Raw genomic sequence first — 25,831 nt, 5'->3', positions numbered from 1 at the left:
GGCACCGCGCACAGAATAATTACAGCTAGATTGAATTGGTGTGTGGGCACCTCAATTTGCAACATTACAATAATTAAATGACGCCGGTGTTCGGAAGGAGGGTATCTGAGAAATAAAGTGCTATTAGCACGGCTCGGCAGGGACGGCGCTCTCACAGGTCCTGTACCCCGTGTCCTGCTCTGGCTGTGTCCTGCAGCCATCCGGCCCCGGCCGGCAGCAGCGTGGGCAAAAGGGGTGAGATGAGGGCAAACGAAGCAGGAGAAATTTATCATCATGATTCCATATCAGCCTCAGAAGGGCAAATATCTCCCTCGTACGAGCACGGGGCAGAGACAAAGAGAGCTGAGGGGACTTGGCTGGAGAAACGGGCCGAGATGCTGGCAGCGGGGCAGGTGAGAGGCAGCAGCCATGCTCAGCGGTGCTGGCAGCAGCTGCTTCAATAACGTTTGAAACCCTCCTGCCCTCCTTTCCAGAGCTTCCACATGTAGATTCAAATCCCTGGACGTTCACAGGCAATTATTTTCTAATGATGCTAGAAGCGAAGCTTCCAGGCCGACGGCTTCAAAAAGGCTGCTGCCCAGCCGCGTTCTGCCGCTGACCTTTTCAAGACCTCGATAGCTACGAGACACCTAGGTAAGATAATTGGCCAAATTCAATGCTGGTGTAAGGCAGAGGTGACACAAGGCCCCGGCAAGCAGGAGAGAAGCTGCAGGAGCTAAGGAGCAAAGCTGATGGCTTCCGCACAGGCAAGCGAGCAGAGAGACAGCGCTTGCTCGTTTCGATCTGCAAAGCCGACTTGTTTAAATACAAATTTTAGTGACAGCAGCCCCGTGGCATCTATCACTGCTTGCACTTTGGCTAAAAATAGTTGTGCTGGCTGGGGAGCTTTTTGGATGCCACATCTGCAGGAGGTGTTTGCTCCCCTCCCCTCCCTCCCCGTTGGGTTTTCCTCCCCCTCCTGGGGACGCTGCACTCGGAGAGACATCCAGCACCCACATGGCGTCACAGCAACCTGAAGTCACTTCCCTGTCCTCACCACAAGCCCATGCCCTTTTTTCCCCTCTTTCCCTGGGTTTCTCTTGTCTCTCTCTTCGTTTCGGCTAGGTCCCAGGGAAGGATTTTGGTAACAAAGGCAGAGAAATGTCTCCCTTTATGTGGGGGCCGTGCGGCCAGCCAGGCCCTCCGGTTATCTCCCTTCTCTGATGATCTGGGGCGACCTTTGGGCAGCGGGCACTCACCCAGGCCTCAGCTTTCAGCCCCGGTTTGTGGCTGGAGGAAAAAAATTTAAAAAAGAGACCAAAAGCTGGGCTGCTGGCCTGTGCAAACACATCAGCGACGTATCCCTCATTAAATGAGCTGGGCATGGTGGCTGAGGAGGATGACAGCGCAGCGCCCGGTGGCAATGCACCACGCAAACCCTCTGGGGAGAAAAAACATTTGCGCAGCTCAGCCTCCTGCAGTCGCTTGGAGAAGAACCGAAATGTGCACACGAGGACGCTGGGGACGTTTTCCAGAGCCTGCACAAAGCCTGTCCCTGCGACAGCGGGCGGGCAGAGCCATCCAGCTGTGCGTGCACATCTGGGGCGCTGCCTGCCTGCTGCCTCCCAAATACCTGCTGACTGAGCTGAGGTTTATTAACAGCAAGTGGAGAAGAGCCGACGAGAGAAGCGTTTACCTTTCCTCTGTCCTTAGCCCGTTAGCTCTCTAATATCTCAGCTTCAAGCAGCCCTCACCCTTTATGACTTGGTGGGATGGCAAGGCTTGGATGGAAAGGCATCCCAGGCTCAAACCAGAACCTGGCCCCCCTATTTAATGCATTTAACAAGGGAAGCTGCTGCTGGAACGGGCACAAAGAGGGGCAGTGAGTCCCCTGGGGGTTGGGAATCTACCCTGGTACAACGTAGACATGTGCGAGATCCATAGTGGAAAGAAAAAAACCAGAAACCTCTCAGGAAACGACAGTTTCCCCGTCTTGACATGAATTTCAGTGGCATGTGCAGCAACGCTCCTTCAGGACTGGGCACAGGTGGTCAATTATTTTTCTGCCTGTCTCGGAGAAGCGTGTTTATTCCTCATAATAAAAAGTATTAGTACAATGCAGAGTTTATTGCTCAATTAGGAACGTGACGTGCAGAGTTACAGCCTCTTGCAGGGAATACAAACAGCAAGGAATTTGTGCTGCTGAATGAAATACCACCCTCCTCCCCAGCAGACGCACAACCTCAACAACCTAAGAGCCAATTGACAGCTTTTTTAGGACCCACATTTAACTACCCCGTGCAACAGGATATTGTACTGTGTATTAAAGCTCTGTAACATCATTGGGTTCCCTTCCCTGTTTAAAACATTTTTAATTGATTGTTCATGCACAGATCAAAAAAAAAAAAAGAAAGAAAAATCAACCCAAGCACAGAATTTAATTTGGGTCCCGAGTATAAACAAAGCTGTGCATCGAGCAGAATTTGAGAACATTGTACGCACGCACGGTTTGATCACTTTGTGGGATCTACGCTGCCTGCTTCAGCTCCTGTGCGCTGCCTGCGCCGCCAAATCGTTTTCAGACACCTCGAGGTAAAGCGGGGAGCCTGCTTTGCACCGTGATGTCGGGTAACAGCCCGTAATAAATGATCCTGTCCGCAAACAGCGAGGGTGCTGCTGCTAGCTGCTCGGAGTACCACACAGCTTTAAATAATAGATAGCGCTTTGCACTTCTAACGTTTTAATCTCCAGCTCCAATTGCACGTACGAGTAATTAAATAACAGCAGCCTCGTTCCAGAGCTGGAGACACCTCAACCTAAAGTTAGCGGGCACCTAACCTGAGAGTCCTCTGCTTGAACTGCATGGCTCTGTGCGCGAGCTCGGAGTGGTACAGATGCAGAAATACCCAGCTCAACTGGTGATTACAGCTGCTGAAAATGTCGGCATCACGTGGAAAGTATTTATCTGGGTAATGGGCAGATGCAGGCACCTCCAGAGGTGCTGTAACCAATCCTAGATCCGTGACTGATTGCTCGGAGTAAATCACGCTCCGGAGGTGTTTGCCTTCTTCCATCTACTGACAGCGGGACCTGAGCAGAGAGCTCGGCCCCGCTGTCAAACCCTGAGATGCTGCTACAGGTAGGGACGTGAAGCACAGCGTGTCCTAAGCCAGAGGGTGCTGCGGGACTGGGAAGACACGGCTCACGGGTGGGAACCAGAGTGAAACACCCCCTGCCTCAGCTATCAGTGCACCTGGGAGCCACGTCTGACCACCTGAATACCAGTGACACCCTGTGGGACACCTACAGCAAGGCCACCATCCTAAAAAGGGATGCGGCCTCCAGCACGATGAAGGTTTCACCGCAGTCGCTGATACCAGTGTGGTGCCAGGCGTGCAGCAACGAAATGATCTGAATTCAGATCGCTACCAGCAAAACGGACCCCGTGTGCCAGGAACAGCTGTGCTCGAGGTACTGCCGTGTGTTAATCTGCATCTACACCCACCTGAAAGATCCCCAGCTCGCAATGAAAGCAGGAACAAGAACGCTTCGTGCAGGGAAGCAGACACCGCCTCTCGGAGCGAGCCACAGCAGCGCAGCGAAATCACGCTGTGCGAGACAACATGGATAAAAACACTGACAGATATCACCCCCCGGTTTGACTTATGGAGCCATCACAGGCTCGCTTCCACGGCGTGTTTTTGGGCCCTTCAGCTGACTCCACCGCCAATTGAGAATCTGTCAGGCTTCATTATGCAGATGCGGAGCCTCTCCTGCCTTTCATTTGTTATGCATTAATAAGGGAGCGGCGGCGAGCGCAGCCCCTCGCCCGGGCGCAGCCTTTGTGCCACTACATAGTCAATTTTGTTCTTTCGAGCGCTCGCAAAAAAACCCCGGGCACAACAGCAACACGGCTTAGTTGCTAGGCTCGGGCTTGGAGCCTCTGCATAGGGATCAGCTCCGGAGTCTGCCCCGAGCCCGAGCACGCCGGGTGAATTATTCCTGGATGTGAGCAGACGCATTTTGCCTCTTCCTCCCACCCACGGCACCCCCGCCCAGCACCAAGAGGCAGATTTATTACGAATGCTGGTAGGGCTCTTTTATTTTTTTTTTCTCTCTCTCATTGACTAGATGTGACTCAAAAAGTTAATGGTAATTGCTCTCATCTTCATTTAGCGATGAGAGAGAGAGAGAGAGAGAGAAATGGGAGCAATTTGCAGATCTGAGAACAGGTCATTACAGGTGTGTTATATTAGTGTATTCATGAGCCCCCTGGGACAGCCATGCTGAGATATCCAATAACTTTCTTAATGTGTAATTACACACCATTGGACTATAATTGATTAATTGAAAAGAGAATGTAGGCAGATGCTAGGCCAAGGCTTCTGCTGCTCATTAAATGAGTGTGTCCTTGCTTCTTTTTAATAAGTTAAGTGAACTACTCAAAAGCAATTAAGTGCGAACTGAAATTCATTAAATTTTAAGTAATTATTGGTATTAACTTCTGTAATAAAATGCAGGATTTATATTTGGGGATTTTTTTTTCCCCCATCCTGAAAGCGACACAGTGAAGACATGTCACTTGCGCACCACAACACGTCACAGATGTAAAAATGACAGGAGGGACACTCCTGGCGGACAGGCTCTCCTCGGAGTGCTCAGCCACGGGCTGGGCCTTAATTCTGAGAGCTAAAAAGTGTTGGCTCCTGATTGTCAAAACCCCGCTGTCTCACGTTTGCTCCCTTCACTTGAAGGCTGGCGAAGTGGTGACACTTCAAACTCTTGTCCTTTTTAACGTGGAGGGCAACGTAGCCAGCAACACGAGGCAGAAGCCAACTGCAGCCTGACAGGCGCTCCCCCAACCCATATGGTGTCTTCTCGGACCTTACAAACCCCATTCTCACTGAACCCCTGTGACTGAGGCAGCAAGGCCCAGGACCAGGAGCTGGTTTTGGGGTCTGACCCTGGTGCTCCAGGAGTGCAGGGCTCCCAGGCTGCCCCCTGGCATCTCCTCTGCGGAGCCGTCTGCCCCTTCCGCACACACCCCAAAAGGAAAATAATCCAGCTCCGGGGGGCGACTGTGGGAACTTTATGTCCAGTTTAGGTGGAAGGAAATGCGATGAATTTTATTTCACCGCACTTCCCTTCCTTTTGGAACAAGGCAAATCTTTATTCTTTAGCGTTCTATAAAAACTGTCTGAATTTTATTTAAATCGGCTCTGAATGCCAGTTTCATAAAGCAAGGCTCCGATTCACAGCTCGTTTTCTTTCCAAGAGATACAAACCCATGTTTTTTTTTTTTTTTCCAGTTTTATAGAGGTTTGGGTGGGGGGAGAGCTAACTTTTTTTTTTTCAAGCATTTTTACCTTAAAATTTATTGCAATCATTATTAAAAAAAATAGCCTACTAAAATGCATTTTCAGCTAACAGTTTCTTAACTTCTTAATTGTCCAAATTCCCAGCCAATAAGAAGATTGGTGTTCCTTTAAAATCATTTTTGAGAAAGCAGTTTTTCAATGAGAACATGCTTAATATGAAAATTATAATTTCAGTGAACACAGCAAATGAGGAAAGCAAGGAGTAAAGCGAAAAATAAAAACAGAGCAATAAAACACAGCGTTGCAGCGAGGAGAAATTAAGGGTGGAGAAATGATTCCGAGGTCACCAATAATTGCACATTTATTAGTAAAATATCTAGTGCTGGTTCTGGGAAGGAAGATGACAGAACTGGAGCAGTAATGGGGTTTTAATTATTTGCCTTTTTAACAAATGCGTGTTTCTTCTTTGTTTTTTGCAACAATAATAATGCTAATGTCAAAAACTAGCAGGCTGCCTCCTGCTGAGGACAGCCAAGCTCGTGCTCACCCAGCGCTAAGTGTCACATCCTCGTGTGACGACGCCACCTGGCTGGAAAATGTCCCAAGTGGGGACGTGCCTTGAAGGCTGGAGGTGTCCCCAGGGCCCTGTGAGCCGTGGGGCTGCGGGCAGAAAGCCCCGGTGTCCCAGCCTTGGATGAGGCTGAGGAGTTGAGGCCGAGGAGGTGCTCTCCCTCTCCCTCTGCTGGCTTGAACCTGAAAGCAGAAGGGAGAGCTACCCCAGGTGGGCTCTGCTTTTGCTCCTCTCTCCGCTAGGGCAACAGAAAGGGGGGAAGGGGAAGCGAGGGGATAAGCGTGTGTCATTTTGTGTCTTTTACAGAACAGCCTCCAAACACCAGGACTCTCTCCTAGCTCATCGCGCACTGGAGTCCCAAATTTATCCTCCCCGAGCAGAACTGCTAGGAGCACACTTTGATTTCAGAGAGAAAAAGGCCACGCTTTTACTGCAGCAAAACCACGGCTCGCGGCTGGGTGTGGGCCTGGAAATGATATTTTTTTCTTTTTTTTTTCAGGGTGTTTATATTTTGTTTTGTTGTTTGCTTGCTTTACATCTAATCCCAGAGTGGTGGGTGGTGCTCGGCTCATCTCCATAAACAAATGATCTGGAAAGCAACCTGGCGTTTCATTTCCTTAACCCATCAGGCCCTCCTGCGCTCACCCAGCAGCGCGCCGCTCCGAAACCTTGACTCCATATTCTGGGCAGCCAGGAGGGGGGAAGGACGAGCCGCTGGTTGTTTTTTTTTTTTTTCTTTCCCACTTTTGTTAAAAGGCACCCAAGCATGGCTCTTCCTGCCCTGACTAACCTGGGTAGGTGCCAGATGGATTTTCCCTTTCTCTAGGCAATGGCTGAGGAATTTCAGCTGGCTGGGGCTGGGGCTGCGGTCTTTTCAGCGGCCTTTTCATCCCAGCCTGCCCTTTCTCAGCAGCTAATCCCATCTCTCTGCCCACATCCACTGTGCGCTGGCCTGCACTGCTCTTTTACAATCAGCTTCCAGAGGACGATATTCTGCCTCTGCCGCGTGGAAGCGAAGAGATGGGCCTAAAAGGAAAGCTTCCAGCCTAACAGGAAAGCTTCCAGCCACTCGTGGAATAAGAAATTAAAATCCTGAAGGAGTGCCTACGGCAGTAGGGTGGCTAGCTGGCCAGAACAGCACGCTGGCCCGGCTCTTTAAAAAGAAATTTTGTATTATGCAGTTCCCAGTATTTATCACGGGTAGCTAACCTTAAGAAAACGGGATCCTCAAAGCCGCTGAAAAGCTCACAGGGGAAATTTTATGTCCTCAATGACTGGAGCATCTCATCCGCTTTTGCCTTCCGTGCTCTACAACACCCAGCGTGACACAGGACAAATCTGGATTTAACACGGGGCGTGAATACCCTCGCCTAATCCCATAACTGCACAATGGCTTTCTGTGCCAACCAAAACCTTGAATTGTCTCTGCTTCTCCTCACGCGCACAACCACCGTAAGCACTCAGGGGGTTATTTTGCCCAAACTGTAACTCGTTCTTCTTCCCATTTCATCTCTCTCTGTTTCAAAACAAAGCACATGGCTGAGCAGCACCTCTCTGCCCAAAGCACCTCCTCCTCCGAGGTACGAGCAAGGAAGAGAGCACACAGCCTGCAATACCGCGGGCTGCTGCGCTTTCAAATCCCTCCAAGTCGTGAGGAGTTAAAGCTCTCGCTGCTGCCCGTGACCCAGGCTATTAGCATGCAGCCCGTGTAGCTCGGCTCCTGGCGTGCAGAGCCAGCAGCGCCCGGCCCCTGCATCCCTCCTGGCAGCGCCCCCGGAGCACGAGCATCTCCCCAGCCCGCGCTCGCTGGAGCAAGCCCTGCTGGAAAATGGCAGCTCAACCCTAAAGCAAAGAAAGCACTTCTGAGCCTCGGCTTCCCAGCTCACCTGACAGGCTATCACTGCACTTGCTCTTGGCTGCGCTAAGAAAACTCCAAGGATTTCCCGGTTCTCCAAAGCACAAACGAGTTTCAGTTTCTCTTTCCTTCCAAAATCTCAGCTATCCGCTCCTCCAACAGCAAGAAGTCAGCATCTGCCTTGCACTGGTAGAGCCTGGGTAAGGTATTAGCACTGGAGAAATGTTTTCTAGAGGAAGCAGCTGTCCCCACTCCTTTCCCTCGTATTTTTTCCCTCTCCCCACCCGAGGAGATAGCTGCTAGTGAAAACACAGGAATACCAACTAGCCTTCAGGAGAAAGACACCGTCTTACTGACCAGTTCCCGTGCAATTCATTTGACTCTCAAGCACATGTTAACATAGCATTGTTTCCAAAAAAGTGCAAATACAGAAGACAAACCACTACCTCGCTGCGAAACATGGAGCATCTTCAACAAATAATAACACCAGACCCCCCCCACCAAAGCCACATCACAGCCCAGCATTGGATATTCACTGAAAACTCCTAAAATACACCTTTAAAGACAGCAGAGGTATATACTCATCATTTGTCTATTTTTTTTTCCCCCCCCGCATGCGAATTGAGCACAGGTTCCATCCCTGCCAATTTTGTTTCCAATCGCATAGGAAAAATAGAGCTATGACAAATTGCTTTTATTACTTCCTTAAACAAGAACTGAAACTTGTCCAAAAAAGCACATGAAAGACTAACTTGGATGATTTGAGCTTTTGCCAGGCACAGAAGCGCTATAACAATGCAGCAACTTACATGCATACTGATGGAGGAATAATTAACTGGGCACCGAAAGAATGCTTGATTTTAACAGTACAAGGGGGGTTAATTGGTTCTTTGATAGCTTGCACTAAAGATAAAGCAGATTTTCAGTCAAAATAACACATTTCTTATTTTGTATACATGCCGTTGTGTTGTCTCACGACCCTAGCCCTGAACTCCTGCAGCACTGAGAGCCCTGCTGTCCTCAGGGGCACGTGGTGGGCTGCGATGGTTCCTCAGACCTGGCCTGAGCTGGGGCACAGTAATTAAGCCTGGCCTTGAAGAAACCGCTCCACTTGCTTGGCACAGTAATTGTGACTACAGCGGGGAATCCCTTTTTGTGTTTGCCTCGTGTCCTCGCCTTAGGACGCAACCCTGTTGCCCCTGAAACCAACAGGAACTTCGCAAAGGATTCAAGAGGAAGCAAGATTGGGTCGTAAGGCTCAAATCCCTTTTGGTCTGGGGAACTACACGGGGAACCTCTTGACCCTTCCGAGTGACACATCTGGCTCTAAATACTCTGTCATAACCCAGTGGGGGATGGCTCAGCACTAGGGATGCTCTGGGGGGTACATCAGCCTATGGTCCCCCAGTACAAGTGCCAAGCCTGTCTCAAAGGGACAGCAGAGTCTGGACATCCCTCACAAAGTTCAGTAATCTCGGAGCTGCTTCCTATGCTGGGTCACGCCAGCTCAGGGGCTCAGCTCCTCTGGACATCCCCCCTGGGCCAAGGCTGTCGTTTAGTCCCATGTTTGCTGCAGGGGAGGCGGACGCGGGTTTCGGTGCGGTGGGAGTGCAGCTTGCTCTGCCACCACCACCCCCCTCCCGAGCATTAAAATTAGAAAAAAGGCGCTGTGGGTTGTTCCAAAATCTAACCCAGCGTTACAGTTCTCTGCAAATGTTTCCAGTTAGCCAAGTGACACATTTTACTTAGGTACGGCCAAGAAGAAAGGCGAGTGTGAGGGAGAGACCTACCGCTTCATCTAAGACTCCATTTTCAAGCGCAGTGCGTGAATCTCTTTTAAATATATTGCAATTCAGTCTCTGTTTACTTTAGGTAAACAGAAAAACTCATCGTGGAGCACTCATTTTCGCAAGCTAATCAAGAACATTAGGTCCCAACAGATTCATTTAATAGAAATATAATAGGCATTCCTGCTTGCTTTTAATCTTGCCTAGCTGCAAATGCTAAAATGAACAGCGAATTAACCCTGCCTTGGAACAGAGATCCTTTCGCAGCTGATATCGGCTCTCCTTCGGCTCGTAAACACTCCAGGCTCCCTGTCAGTGCTTTCCTGGCTTTCGCTCTTTCCCCGCAGCAGAGGAGAGGCGAGGAGAGGGCTGGGAGGTGGAGGAAGAGCTGAGCCCTACGGGAGCGCTGCCTGCCAGCCCTGCACAGCCACAGGCGCCCGAGGCGATGCAGAGCCGGGAGGTGGATGGGGGCGAGGGGGCTGGAGGGTCTGAGGGATCTCGGAGGGTTTCCAGGGGTCTGGGGGTCCTCGGAGGCTCTCCCAGCCACCCCCGACCCAGCTCACCCCCATGCACCGTGCCCAGCCAGGCAGGGCCACAAGGCCGCTCACGTTCTGTCATCAAACACACGAGATTTTCAAGCAATTTGAGATCTTAAAATTATTGTTCACGGATACCAGAACTAGCATGACAATGCTAAACAGGAAAAAAAAAAAAAAAAAGAAAAAAAAGAAAAAAAAAGAAAAAAAAACTGTAATATTTCATAATGTATGTCATAATGAACAAAAGCCTTTCAGAAAAAAATAAAACGGTTTTCACTGTGCTAAAGTAACAATCTAGACTTGTTGTAAGTATGTTATTCTTACAAGTAGTTCGCAGTTATTCTTGAAGGCAAGTCTTGGAGTTTCCTTAGCATAGTGCTGCTGGGGAAAATTTTCAGCATGTCCATCTTCATCTCTAGCCTGAAGGGAAATATAATGGCCTATTTAGGGACTTACAAATAATGGAAGGAAAAAAAAAAATAGCTAAAAGCATAACAGCTCAGATCATTAAAACAGACGGGAATCCCCAAATACAACATTATTAAAGAGTTTGCTTAAATACGCAGTACCCCTCTTAGATACGAGAACTTGGGGTGCTGCTTTCTTACCCAGCGTAGGTTGAACATGCAAATGCATTGCAGTGTAATAATTAGAACAACAAAAGACAACCCCCAAATGAAATATGTGAGCTGGAAACCGTGAGTAACTTCAGGGTTTCAATACACTCCATTGCATTTTTCAGGATTACATTACATACGTACTCGTTCAAACTTTTTGACATGCGTAAGCAATCCCTAGAGAATGTATTTTTCAGTTTAACATCAAGGCCAAAAAAAAAAAATAAGTAAGTTTTCATACTTCATGGTTTACATGTAACACTAGTGGAGATCAATGGACTCCCCCTCCGTGCTTAAGCGAAGTCCTGAAAGGAGCAATCATCTAGCAAGAGCAGCGATCCTTCAATCAGAGGCGGTAAAAATATTTAATTACGAAGATGCATGAAAAGTTCCTGCTTATTTGGAGCTGCACCGTTAATTAAGAAAGCCGAAGTTTAAATGGAGACATTAACAGAGCCCATTAGCACCACTGCCTGCAGACGGCATTTGCCTCCTCGTCTGCGGCGCTCTCTGGTTTCGGGCTGAAGCGAAAGGGAGCCGTGGGTGAGAGGAGGAGTGTCGGCAGCGCGCTCATTACACTGTTCATTTGGGTGACACTTGCACTCTGTTCCGCTCCATCTCATCTGATCCCTGCCTGCTCGCTCTCTCCCTCTCGCAGCCTCCCCGAAATTTCGCAGCTGAGCTGTCTCCCTCGCATATGGCTCGCATATAATTATGCGCGTTCCCTTTTTTACACTGCATTAAAATGATGAGATCCTGGCTCCCTGCCAGCCTGCTTATTTAAATAAGCCCCGACGAGCTGGGGGGGAGGAGGACGGAGGGCTGGGAGAGGGGGTGACAAGGAGGGGACATGGCGGGGGGCCCTGTGGTGAGGGTGACGTGTGGGGACCTAGGCCTCAGCGCTGCCGACCCGTCCCCGCCTCACGCGGCTGCCTCTCGCCGTGTGTCACACTCCCGGCGCGGGGACGTTTTTAGCGTTGGCATTTGTGGAAGATATTTTGCACCTCGCGCTTGTTTGCCCCCAGAGAGGCTCCTCTAGAGCAGGGCTGGGGAAGGGGAGCAGCGGGCTGGCGGCGCTGGGGGGTGTTGGGGAAGACGCGACGCCATTAGACCTCATCGACTAACACCAACTGTGCCTCGGGCCTCTGCTCGGCCGTCCTGCGGAGTTACCAAACTCTGCACGCCAGAGATAATGCGATTTTTAAAAGCACCAAGCTTCTCCGAAAGTGTATTTCAAGTGGCACCTACACCTGTGTGTTCGTACAAGAAGCAGGCAGCTTGTTATGTGCCTATCAGAGCAGCTTGTGGGTTTTGTCTTTCACTGCCTCAGTGGCTGCAGGGTGGGAAATGTTTAAATATTCTGCCTTCGAACCACAAAGAAGAGGCAGAGCGTTCCCGAGCACCTGAAATCCCTTTTCTATGGACAAAGGCAGAAATGTATTCTTCTAGTTGTTAGCCTGAAGCTGAGACCTCTCCCACGCGATAAGGTCACCTCCCATACTGCCTGGAACACCCAATCCAAAACTGTTTCATGAAAAATGATAATAAAAAATAATTAAAAAGCTCATTTTGCAAACAAATTTTGTCCTTTTTTTCTCCTGAGTGAAGGAACACGGCCAGCTCACTGAAGCCCTTCCAAGCACCCTACAACTCAACGGGGGGACGAGCGGCTCAGCAATGCCTTGCGCAGACAGAAAGGCAGCTGCCAGCCCCGCAAAAATGCTTGTGGAGGAAGAAAAACCTGCACGTGGCCAGGTGACAGGGGACAGGCAGGACCCTACGTGGGGCAGGGATGCTGTCAGTGCCCCCAGGCTCCCGAAATCCTACCTTGGCACTGCGGTAGATGTCGTGCACGCGCCGGGCTGCACGTCGCAGCCTGTCCCGGGGGCACGGTGTCGGCGCAGGCACCTCACAACGTGAAATGGATATTGGGGTGTTTGCGGTGCACGTGTCAAAATACAGAGACAAAGCCCCGCTGACCTTGACCCGCTTGCCAAAATTGCTGGTTAAACAAAGGCTAGCTGAGGTCTGCTGACAGCAACGTGCTCCCTGCTTACCCACCCTCGTGTCATTTAACTCTGGATGCCACCAAAATTTCTTCGTCTTAAAACCAGTTTAGCTGCATACTGCTATCATCATTTACTCAGGCAGCAAACGTATACTCAGCTAGCTCCTTTCCGTGGTAAAAAATACCTGTCCTGAGCCGTCAGAATTATTTCCCCTGTTGCCTTACAGGAATTCATCACCACCATCTTCCCGTTGTAAATAATTTGTAGGAGGAAAGACTCTTACAACGTTCAGCGCTGTTGGAAGCGTGTTATGAGTGGCTCGGAGTTTATCTTGTCATTGCAATATTGCGATATGCCTGTATCTGTACTGGCTCGCCCTCAATCACTGCTGCACGCCAGCAAGCACCTGCCTCAGCCCCCCTGCACACTGGCACCTACAGCTTCTCCAGCAGGCCCCACCGCCGTGGGATGTATTTGGTTTAAAAGGAAGCAACCGGGGGGAAAAAATGCAAGCCTAACCTGTCATCCCTGTGATGTTTTAAGTGCTTTTCAACTCCTCAATTGTTACAGAAATGCTCTCATCAAAAATTGCACGCCCAAAGCGCTCCCTGCAATTGATTGCATGTATGCAATGTATGGTACGACTGCTCTCACAGCACGTTTCGTTCCAGGAGAAAAAAGGTTTTAGGACTTATTCTGAGCCCTGGGAGCCCACAGTAAGCATTCGAAGTTTTATCACCAGACATCTGCTGCAACTTTTCTGTGGCAGCGCCTCTCCTGGGACTTCAGGTCTCCCCCTTTGATAGCCTAAGCTGGCCAGCTGGGTAGGATCCGAGAGGGAAACCTGGCCACCGCCACGCCAGAGACTTCTGGCAGAGGAGAGCACATTACCCAGGGAGTGCTGATGGCAGGGAAGATCTACAGCTGCCTTGGTGGAGCTGGCTTGACTGCAGGGTCAGCGTGATGACGGGTAGCACAGGAAATCACGGCCTTTAATTGCAGGTTAGATATCAGGAAACCCTTCTTAATGATAGGTACAGCAAAGCTCCGGAGTAGATTGCCTAAGGAGGCTGTCAAAGGCCCATCATGGGAGGTTTTTAAGAGCAGATTAGGCGAACATCTGTCAGGAATGACATGCACGGCGTAGCTCCTGACTTGGGGAAACAGGATGGAGGAGCACATCTCCTCTCCCAGGTCCCTTCCCTTGCTGTTTCCTGCCCCCGAGCTTTGAAGGAAGATGGCAGGAAGGGTAAGGAAAAATAATTTGAAAAAGAACAGAAAGAGCGATCTGAAAGGACCTCTCTGAAAATAGCACAGCATTTGATGTTCAGAGATATGTGTACTCATTAATAAGTGCATCATGACAACTATCTTTGGCTACACAAACTGTGCTATCTGTTCCTAAGCCAAGCAGCCTATATTTGTGAAAGATGCCTGTAGTTTGGAAACAGACTATATATTAAGTCGAGATTTCTTTTTTTAACAAGAAGGAGGAAGAATAATCTACAGCAGAATTTCCTCCTCTCCACAGTGCTTCAATTTCAGCACGGATATTTGTTTCTCCTTCTCAGAGAAAAATTATCTTGATCCAGACAGGGGATTTCTTAGCTTCAGTGGCTTTTCACGCAGCCTTAGTACTGGGAGAGGAAATCTGTGCTTGCATTTTAATATTAAGGGCAGGATCTTCAGAGAGCGTAAGTCACAAGGCAGGCTGAACAGAATAATTTATCAAGATGGAACTTGTTAATGCGAAGCTTTCATTAAAACGGGACAATGCTTTTGCCATGAAATCCTACTGCTCGGTCCACAAAAAGTTTGATGCCACTTAACCGAAACCACCTAACATCTAATTTCTTGGAGCGACGGCCAATTGAGTAATGCAGAGCGACAGAATATTAGGCTGCTTACTCAGTATAAAATTGCCACCTAATTTCCCGAAATGTCCTTTAAAACGGGTGAATCATGTGACGGTCACCCCCAGACATATTAGCTGAGCATCTCTGGGAGGACAAAAAAAGCTGGGAAAGTCAAAACACCGCTGCTACCGAAGTGCAGACAGCTCCTGCAAGGCTTGCAGCCCGTTGCGATGAGCGGAGGAAGTTCACATCGCCCCTAATACTTGTCCTGGGAGGCTGCCCCCTCAGATGGGGGCAGAAAGCCCGGTTTGTTCTCCCCACAGAGGTTATCCCTCTGGCCAGAGGGGCGAGGAATTCCTCCTCCTCCAAAGACATCTCGCTGCAAGCCGCAGCAATCCTCGGGGAGACCCTAATCCTTGAAATTCTAGTTCCCGTGGGCTGCTGCTGTCCCACATAATCAATTGACATGGTCCCTGCATTTGCTGCACCAGCAACGGTAAAAATAGTACTCAGCTTCCATCTGTTGAGCATTTTCTTTCCAGAAATGTTAACGTACTCGCTCTGGCCTGGCCTGGGGCTTGGTGGCAGCCCAGGGTCAGGAGCGGAGCCTGGCCAGGAGCACAGCCTGGAGAGGACACCGCAGGGAGCGAGCCCTTCCCTTGGGGAAGCCCCTGCTAATATTCTACGGGAGGTTTTCTCCTTGCAAGGACTTTGGGATTTTCCCGAATCGCATAGCTTTGGAGTGAGCAGAGACCATTAGCTTGCTCTCTGCCCACTAACCCCTACGGCTGTGATTTCTTTGCCCAGGCAAGGGGTGCCCACGCTACTCACTGCTCCCCAGCCCGGGGGCTCCCTGCTCTCTGAGCACTCGGGGGTGGCCTCTGGAGAGCCTGCAGGTCATGTGGTACTAGCTCCCCTTGTTTCCAGCTGCTAAAATGCATTTAAAGACAGCTAAAAATACATTAAATACTTTCCTAATGTTATTTTTCCATGTAAGCAACTGCTGTAGCCACCGCAGGAATGTCATCTGATCGCCAAGGGGAGGGGAAGTGGTCCACGAGACAATCTGTCTGCTGGAGGTGATCTACAAAGTTAAAAAGAAATTGGGAACGTGCCCTCTTGTAACTTCTTTATTAAGTGCACGGAAGGAAACCAGGAGGGCTTTGGCCAGCTTCTTTCGCTGCTCCTCTCCCACAGCCTCAGCGCCGCTATTTAAGCCGGGAGCCGAGGTCTCGCCTACCCTGGAGGGAGACACCAGCGAGCAGAGGCGAGGAGCAGCATCAGCATCAGGACTGGGAGCCCGCAGGCAGTCCCCTGCAGAGCAAGCAAAGCTGCATCACCGCAGAGGAGGAAGGGAGATGGCCCTGCAAAGAGGCCGTCCAAGAGCAGAGCCTGGGGTTCAACTCCCTGAAGGCATCCTCAACAAGAAATGAGACCCTTTGGTCTGCCTGTCTCTTGGAAACAGCTGCTGATGCTTTCCTGTGGTATGTCCATGATGGACGGTGCTGAACCTGGACCCAGACTCCAGCCTTTGCTCAAATTTTAGTTGCCACTGAACTTCTACGGCTACCAAAAGCAAATGCAAAGTCTGGACACAACAGCACTGACGGCAGACTGGGTTAGAAAGGCGTTTTACATCCACACAGCGAGGAAAAGGTTCGGTGTGGAAACGGCTGAGGGAGGCAGGGATCTGGCTCGTGTGATTAAAACGGGAGAAACTGCATCACTCCAAACACCCTGCAGCCTCCTCCACCGTGCTGACACAAGAAATGCTCTCTGACTTGAAAAATAAATGGTCGCCAGGTCGAAGCTGCTCTCCTACCTAAATCCATCCCACTCCTCCTCGTTGTCCCTTTCTGAACAGGTGTGAAAACTCCTGGGAAACAGGCAGTTTTGCTGAGGAAAGCTGCCCCAGAAAAATGCATTACGACAAAGAAGGAGAAGGTGCCAATTTGTGGAATGATAGGGCAGCGTTTCTGAAATTATCCTTGTCAAAGCAACCGAAGAATGTCACGTTCATTTTCTTGCATAACTGAAGCACACCAAAAACTCTGAACAAATGTGCCTGCAAATCTGATAAACAGTTATTTATGGATCTTTTCTTCCTTTAAATAATGCTTTTCCTCCAAGGGCTGTGCCTCAGAATGGTACAGCTTTACGTATTACATTTTTCACTCAATTTTGTGGTACAAAATTATCCACAGTTTGTATTTAAAATGCAAGCTGCAAATTCTATTATAATGTAGGTAATATTATAAGGGAATCAAAAGGAAATACTAATAACAGCGCTACCCTGGTGCCTGCTAAACTCATAACTTTCATCCTACTGTGTTTAAAAGACACTCAAAACTTGCACCAAAAAGAAAAAAAAAAAAAAAAAGAAAGATTCAGCTTTCTGGATTCAGTACACCTTTTTCTCTCCCAGTTTTGTTTTCGTATCCTGTGCAGCAGAACCCTGATTTCCTGCTGGACTCCTCACCCTGCTGGGAAAATATTGGGATTTTCTTCTCATGCAGCTTGCAGTGCTGTACGCTTACAGCCCCTTCTTCTATCATTTAGAAAACACTTGGCCAAAACTGATGATGGATTTTAGTTTCGGTGTATCCTGAAAGAGCAATGGAAGGAAAATCTGCTCCACGAGGGGTGGAAGGAGCGAGCAGCTCAGCGCCTGGGGCCCACCAGCAGGTGAAAGCGGCCCAGACTCCAGCCGGGAGCTGCCCCTCCGCTCTCAAACTCCCCATGAAGCCTCCTCTTCCCCTCACATTCCAGACTTAGGCACCTTTTTCCTTCCTCTCTCCTGGATAAGCACCAAGCAGGCAGCTTCTGCAGCTTTTCCTGGCTTCCCCGGGACCGCGCCGCCCTCCCGGTGATGGACGAGGTGTGTTCAGGTGGCGGCGGCCAGCGCTCGTTTTTCAAAGCCCACAAACCTCTGCCCGCCTCGTAAATTTTTAATAACCCGTTCCGAATTGTCAAAGAGTAAATATGACAGCGAACGCATCACACTGAGATAATTCGAAATAAACTTTGTTTATTGCCCCTCTGAACGCTTCTTCGACAAGTCACAGCTGCATGGGACCTTCATAAAAGTGAGCCTACCCTGCTAATCTCCCCTCTGATTCATGGCAGGCCCGATTCGGAGACACTAATGGACTCTGCCTGACAGTTATTGCAACTTATTCAATACACAGCCTAAAATATAGCCAGGAAAGAAATTAAAATATGCTACAGCCTTCCCAGCAGATTCCATTTTGGTAATGGGCAGCTCACGCCGGCGTAGCCGATCGCTCCCGACGAGCTTTCCCTCCCTCTTGGCGTGCCTCCCTTATTACAACTGATGGGGTAAAAGCGTTTTCCAGAGCCTTTTGTGAGGTTCCCTGTCAGGTAGCTCAAGTTTTGCTCTGCACCGCTGCCGTCCCTACCAGGATTCCCCAGCGCAGGGGAGAGGAGAGGCTCCCGCGCGGGGCAGGCACGCATTTCCAATCAGCCTGCCAGAGATGTGGGGAGGCAGAAAAACCAAACACAACACAGGGGGGGAAAAAAAAATAAAAATTAAAAATCCTTGACTGTTGGTGACGGTTAGCTAAGGCTCACAGACCAAACAAATCGCTGTCCCTAATGAATTTGTTTCATTGCATCTGCGTATTTCGAGCCCCGGCGTTGTAAATACCCGAGCAACAATGCGGATTTTCTCTGATCGTGGTATCACAGATATGATTAATCATCTTGACTCTGAGCATATTATTTTTTTTTTTTTTAAAGCAATTGCAGGCTGGTTTAATGAACTCCTCTCCCACTGGCTTTTATAGACTAGCAATGATCAACATACCATTAAGATAAACCCCGCGCCCCATCCCTCCCCTCTCCGACAGCTTGCCTTATTTGCCTCCCAACAGTCAATATCCAATTAAGAGACCAGGGGCTTGATCGATACAGAAGATAACAATAAGACTTCAGCAGCTGGCACATTCTGCACGAACCCTTTTTCCTAATCCCCATCTTTGTGGCGTATGAACAGCGCTGCGCTTTGAATAAAGGCGGGGAAGGCAAAACAACGACCGGATCTGGTGGGAAAGGCTTCCCCTTGAATCGGCGGCATCTGCAAGCTGCTCCACGACGAGAAACGCGACGCTGTGATCGATGCCAGGCAGGCAGGAACCTATTCCTGGATTTGTTGTGGCCTTTTGAAGTGTGAACACAGAAATCTCCCCCTGCCTCGGCTACGAGTGACGTGCCACTTGGGCCATTCCCATGTGAAAACGGAGGGGCTGTAATATTTATTAAGGCAATCAGCTGCGAGCTGGGTGAAGGGGTGAGCAGTCTGCTGAGGGGGGCAAAACCCAACAGGAACGGAGCACGTGCAGGAGAACGGGCAAGGAGAGGGTGAAAAGAAAGGAGGGGAAGCTGTGATACAAATGGCATCTCCTCCAACCTTAATATCATCTCCCAGCCTTTCTCCCGGTGATGAATGGCTGCAATAAAGGGCGGGATAGTGACAGTCAGGAGCAGGACAAAGGCAAAACCTGGCTGGTGGTGAGCAGCATTCATTATGCTCCCAGACACCCCCGCTGGCTCTGGCTCTAGCACCACGTCCAGCACATCTCCCCCCACCTCCCCGCCACCATTTCTGAGGCCTTTACTCAAAGCTTCACTTTCAAAGACAGGTGGATGTAGGACAAATCAGGAAGCCCCCTCCTTTTCCAGGATTTCCACTTTTCTTTAAAGTTAGGGGCACAGAGGATGCTACACTCCTACTGACAAACAGGACATAACTCAAACACCTCTCAGCTTGCTCCAAATACAGGCAAAAAAAAAGTTATTTCTAAATAACTTGCCTGTGTTTTCCATTTTCTATTGCAACCCCTCCATCACCCGGAGGGACTCCAGTAACATATATCATGCCTAAAACCAGGAAACTGTCTGCTCAAGCCCATAAGTTCAGAGCACACAGACCTTTTCAGGCAAGCAACTATAATTTATCTTCCCAGCTTGCCTTGGGATTTGCAAAGTCCCATTCCGAGCTTTCTCCTTTCTGTCACAGTAAGATGAAATCTGCTGAAAAATACCTTTTCCTTCCCCGTTCCCCTCGCTGCTTTCTTCCACGGGGAACAGCTGGGGGTAGATCCTTGGCCAGGTTTCTGCGCTGACAGGAATCCACTGCTCTCCACTCCCAAAAGTTTACTTCAAGCCCTAGTGCCTATCTGACTGCAGTTCTGTTTGCAACTCTGAGCACTGTTAATACACATATATGTACAAATACGCTATCCTACCTCTTAAAAGAAAAGAGATAGGGCTAGGGCATTCCTGTGTGCACCTGGGAGCTGCCAAAATCACAGCAGCCCCCAGATCTTCCATCCAAACGCTGTCTTTGAGGCAGCCAGGTGGGTTTGCAATGCTCAGAGTGAGGTGCTCCTCCTGGTGTTCCTCTGCTCCCAGGCTGTAAGGCCAAAAGCTCGACCCTTTGTCACCAGCGCAGAGAATTATGTATCTCATTTTAGGGCAGGGTTGAAATGACATGTATGTCTAAGCAAAGCCTGGAGAAACTTGTAGAAATACGGCCTTTGGCCTCTCATCCTCCATGTACAGCTCCACTAATTCCCTGTTGTTTAACCGAGATGTAGAGGCATTTATCTTGGACACAGTATATCTTACAGCAGGAGACAGCAAGGCTTGGGGGAAACCAATGCTCTTGTTCCTACCACTGCGCGGAGGTAGAGAAGCATCAAGCGAAGAAACAGCTCTAAATAAACACTTTAAGCACGTTGATACTCTACTGAATATTGCTGCTAGCTGAAAAAAAAAAAAGACATAACTTTCTATTTCATACCTGACCCCATCAAAATCCAAGACCCAATTCTCCTGCCTCCATCCAGCCATCGGGTATGTTAAAGCACAAAAAAGGGCTTGACCTTTGCTTCAGTCTGTGCCTCAAGTTTCTTTGAAGTGAAGCCAGCACCTGCGTGCCTGAGCACACCCACCGGCAAAGCCGAGCTTAGACAAAGGCCAGGGCTAGCAAGATATTCCCCGAAAGATGTTCAGCCCTGTTCGGACTCAGATGTTGAAGACGGAGCCTGCAGGCCACCAGGCAGCACCATGGGGCCGTGCTGCCCGGCACCACTGGCAGAGGAGCACCGCAGCAGTGGCCACTGTTGGCTTTTCTTCAGCTGGTCAGAAAGGAGAGAAGCCAAAGAGCTGCCTTTTGGTACTTAGGAACAGAATTACAATTTAAATTAATTACGTCTAACCATGTAATTAGCATGCATGTCAGTTTATTCCAGGCATCTTCACCATCTATTCTGTGAAATGCAACTTGGTGACTTTTTTTTTTTTTAATGTGGGGAATGAGATGGAACAACTATTTGCCTCACTTGCATTGTTTATATCTGAATCGTTGAATTGTTGCTATTATTAATATTAATCTGATTACCCTAATTGCATGTGTTGGGTCTTTTTACAGTTGCGTTCCTTCCCGAATTAGACTCGTTCGTGCTCCCCCATTGTTCCTCTTGTTTGTGAAAGCTGACGGGGAATGACTGGCCCCGAAGAAACGAGGAGCTGAAACATCAGCTGCTGAAACATCAGCTGCCTCGCGGGAAGGGGCCATCTACGACGTCCTCCACCAACCGGCACGCTTCACGGCGTACAGCGGCGGAAAACTTCACGCAGCAGAGGCGAGGCTGAAAAAAAACTGGCCTGTAACACATCCTTTCAAAGCAGCCGGGGTCTCTTTCTGAAAGCCTCGGTCATGTGCCTGGCACTGCGTCATATGGTGTCTCTCTTCCGCCATTTGTTTATTTGCTTCTGGCAGTTTTGGCAGTGAGGTATCGGAGTGAAATGCACACCACTCCATACATATGGTGGGAAGAATCTAGTGCATCAGCTGAATGCATGCCGTACTGTATACACATTCTGTTTTATCTCCGCGCACAGCTGTGCTGTAAAAGCTTACAAAATGTGGAGCCTTCTGTGCAGCAAAAACATCGACAGGAGAAGCTGGCCTCTAACTTATTAGGTTGCGACACGAGCCAAAAAAAAAGCCGGAGTTAAAGCTGACAACTCCTGGCAGTGTGGTGAAAAGCCGAGCGGCTCCAGTCGAGGAGGGGGTGTCAGCCCCAGCTTTGGGGCACGGCCTGGTGCTGCCCTGGGGTCTGTGATGCTCTAGGACAGCAGCTCCGATGTTAGGGAGGGATGAGGGGAGGCTGTGGGCACGAGCCCAAACGCAGAAGCAGCTCTCTTCCTTGCCCAGCGCGGTGGCCTTCAAGCTGTGCTCAGTCCTGTGCCTCCTACTCCCCCAGCTCTCGGGGCTGAAGGTGGTGGAGACATATGGTAGGAAACTCTGGTTGGGCCAGATGTCTGTGTAGGCTTTTTTTTTCCCTCTACAACCTTGAAATGGGGACTCTTTATTTCAATCTGAGGAAGAGCAGCCACGCTGGGTCAGATCTAAGGACCCCTGGGCCGGGTTTGTCTCCAGCAGTGGCCAGCATCAAGCTCTCGAGCACGCCCTGAGGAGCCACCAGGCCCCTACAGACCTGCCATGAGGGCAGCGGGACCAGCGTGCAAGAGGTTTGATACACGAGCTTGGCCTGCATGTCCACGGCTACTGGATTTTGCATTTTGTACGTCTTGCTGTACGGCACTGAGCTAGGAGAGACCACAGCAAACCTCCTTTCCTACCTCCTGATGGACTCCATATGTGCGCGTAGGTGTCAGGAGAGGAAACGTGGTGAGTAAGCAGAAGAGGGAAGGGAAACACAAGGTGGGACGGTGTTTTTAGGATGCAGAGGGGCTGCCTGGACACAAAAGCCATAAATGGAGACATCGCTTTCCCTCCCTGATCCCCTAGGAACGAACCCATGAGCTGCCAGGGCTGATCTGTGTGCTTCCCCTCCATGCCGGAGAGGACGAAATCCAAGCCCTGGCTAAGTTTAGCTTCTCTGCCTCACCCCACGGGAGCACACCGCGTGGCTCTGCCATCACCCCCATCCACGGCCCTCCTCCCTGCCTGCTGCATGGCCAAGGGGCAAGGAGATGTGGCTGTCGTGCATACGATCGTTTTTAAGCTGCTATATTTTATGTTACTGAAAAAGAAAAAAAAAAAAAAAAAAAAAAAACAGATATTTTTATGTTACCAAAAATGTGGCTGTTAACTCCCCATTAACTGTGCATTGTTTCTCACAATGCAGGACGCTAGACGCTCAATACATTTGTGAAACATAAACAAAAGAAAATGCTTCTTTGCAGAACAAGTCCCCACACTGTTCCCTGGCCAAAACTCCACACGAAACCACACGGAGGGCGAACCGTTCCCCGGGGACACGGTCGCCAGCTGTTAGCAGCAACGGCACGAAAGCTCCCACACTTGGATAGTTTCAGGAAACTGGTGCAGAGCTGGTGGCTTTGGCGGACAGAGCCACGAACCTTGCCTGCGGGATGCAGGGGCTGCCAGGCTGACTCCAGCTGGAGTTTGGGGCCATTCCTGCTTCCTTTGGGGCTATTGTTTCTGCTTTCAGAAACTAGTAGATAAATCGTTTCTGAAAGTGGTGACAGGCTTTTAGGGACAGGGGTTGAGTTTCACACTCACAGCCAGTGCACCTGGTTACACTACGTGTTGGCCAAGAGGTGGAAGGGCAACACACGCCTGCAAACCTCCTGATGGCACTGGACATGGGGCAGCTTCGCTTCTTAGACATGCTCTAGGAAAAGATTTTCATTAAACAGCTCTTGGATAGCTAAGAGATCACAGCTTCTCTGGCCTTCTGGGTGTCTGTTCACACCACAACAATTTTTCCAGGCATTGACTTGTGTTGTGAGAGAGTTTGGTGTTGTTGAAACTCAACAACTCAGAACATAAGCCTGCAAATATAATGAGGAGTACGATTTATGAGAGATCAATTTCATTCTGATTCCAGTTTTTCCTTTCTTCTACCTTTCCTGCATTTCTGGGTTCGACTGCATGGTTATCAAGGAATGCAACTTGGGCAATACTTATAGAGACACACGAATTAGCCAGAAATGTCACCACTCTCGTGGTGCCTTTCAGCAGAAGTTTAAAACTTTCCCTCCCCAGCTCAGGAATGCAGGGCTGCTCAGAGGAATTCAGACAATGACAAAAGAGCATCCTAGAAAACACCATGACTGGAGTGGGAGCTTGCTGAAGTATTACCAGTTACACAGGCACTTTCCCTGTAACACAGGAGCAGGAAGGGAAATTACAGACCTGAGGAAATGATTTTGTCTAGACACTCAGCGGGACCCTTAACATTTTCTTTATTAAAACTAGGGTACGTTTTAAAATGAAAATACCAGCTTTGGACACGTGGTTAACAAACTTGGATGCTACAGCTTGAATAGCTCTGCTACCCAGGTCCTTCAGAGCCACCAGCAGCCCCACTGGTTTCCAGGAGACCCCCCCCAGTCCCCAGTTTCTTGCTAGGGGCAGCCACACATTGTGATAGCAGGTGTAATGCAGCACAGAGCCACGGAAAGGAGAGCGTGGTGATGGAAAAGAAGCAAAACCTAGAGGCCGTGCCAAGGTATGGCATTTCCCTTCAGATGTTTTGGAGGAACACACACCGAAGCCTTGCCGTGAGCATCTACCTGTAGCTGGGTGTGAGCCTCTAGCTTCAGCTCCGCTGTCTGTGAGAAGCAACTGGAAACTCTCGAGGCAACTCTCCACGTCCTACAGCTACAACCGAGCTGCTTCGAGAGAGGGTGGAGCTGCCACATGTAGCTGGGGCCGGTCAAACGCCCTGGGAGCTCACAGAAGCCTACGCGGTTTTGTTTTCTTTTTGAATCCTTTCTCAGCCCTCTTGGGCATTAAGTGCTGGCTGCTGCAGAAGGGTCACTGCGGGAAGCAGAAGGATTTTAAGAACAAAGCCGAAAAGGGTTTTTTTTCAACAACCCTCGTTGGATCAGTGAGATCAGACCAGCTTCCATTTTTTTTCCACATCCTTGCTCATCTCCCCACACACCAGGGAAGACCTGTGTTATTCAGTGGATTGACTCGTATGGAAAACAGAAGAATAGGGGGCCCGAGGTCTCGGGCTCAGCAGGAAACAGAAGTGCAACACTCTCAATAAAATGGACGGGCTCGATGGCTGGGTGGGTTTAAGGAACAGCTGGAATCTGAGGAGTTAAAATCACTTCCCGCGAGAAAGCTGATCAGGAGGGTAAATCTTCCATGGATTACATTCAATTAAGAGCTTTCACATCACGGAGAGACAGCGAGAAATCCATGCACAACACACACTCAAAATAATTGTGTTTCGGGTTCACCCACCCAGGCTGAAAGCACAGACTTCGGATCAACATGCAAACACACCCACTGCTTCTGGCAGGAGGCTAAACCCTCAGCACTCCTCCGAGGGGATCCTCCGGTGATAACAAAGCACACGGCTCCTTTATACATGCCTGATATGCAGGAGATGGGCTGCCCCCGACATAAAGGCAGGGAATTTTTCTGCTCCTTTTAGCCGTGGAGCCGAGCAGAGCCTGCAACCCAGGGTTTTCTAAGCAAATCTGGGTGCTCTAAGCAAATCCGAGACAGCTCTCCTGGTTTGGGAGCGAGCCTCTGCCGTGAAACTTCGTGAAACAGCAAAGGCAGAGAGGCAGGTCCTGAACTCCCAGCGCAAAACAAGCCAACAGCTGATGGGAAGGACAGCACGTCCCTTAGGGAAAGTGTTTGGATGTGGCTGGTTCTATAATGATAGCATTTGAGATCAAGCAGAGACTAAATCCAGGGTTCTTAGGCTGAACTAGCAAACAGGCACTGTGTGTGTGTACTTTCATAAACGCACGCTTTTTCAGCACTGGATGCCTATAAAGGGGCAGACTGAAAAGTGGCAGTCTTGTTTTGGTTTGTTTTTTTAAGGAAAAAAAAAAAAAAAGGAAGCAAAAGGAAGATCACATAAACATGAGCATGAGGAGAAAATCACAGCAGCCAGAACTAAGTCTTTTACATCCATTTTTCACCAGCAGAAAGTTTTAAGAGGGGATGATTTCTTGCAGAAATCTCCCATTAACATCATGTCCCAGCAGTAATGAAGGCATTACAGCGAGCAGTTACGATGTGGGTTCTGGATTTATAACCAGTGCTGGAGCCCAGGGCGAGCACGACCCCGCTCCCCCAAGCTCACCCGGGCTCCCGGCGCAAGCGGCGTAGGTCAGGCAAACAAACCCCATTGTTTGCTTTCCTTCGGGGAAACTGGTTGCTTCATTTCGTCACGTGCTTTTGGAAATCCCAGCGAAAAGGAAACATTTTCACTCCTTCCAGAGCCACGCTGATGACCGTGGTGCCCTGCAGG

The 25,831-nt window shown here is 49.6% G+C and overlaps 1 protein-coding gene across 2 annotated transcripts in view; it reads right to left on the bottom strand.

Annotated features, from left to right (window-relative positions):
- Nucleotides 1-25,831, bottom strand: part of SOBP (sine oculis binding protein homolog) — a 95,765-nt gene that overhangs the window by 29,675 nt on the left and 40,259 nt on the right. Inside the window, exon 5 of one of the 2 annotated variants that reach the window (XM_082757881.1) lies at nt 10,374-10,469. The exons of the other annotated variant lie outside the window; for it this stretch is intronic. Within the exon in view, the coding sequence (XP_082614007.1) occupies nt 10,374-10,469 (96 nt within the window). The remainder of the gene's footprint in view (nt 1-10,373; nt 10,470-25,831) is intronic. 2 annotated transcript variants of the gene reach the window in all.

Source organism: Aythya marila, assembly GCF_965140915.1.
Source record: "Aythya marila genome assembly, chromosome: 3".
Lineage (NCBI taxonomy): Eukaryota > Metazoa > Chordata > Aves > Anseriformes > Anatidae > Aythya > Aythya marila.
This window is presented reverse-complemented; position numbering and strand designations above follow the sequence as displayed.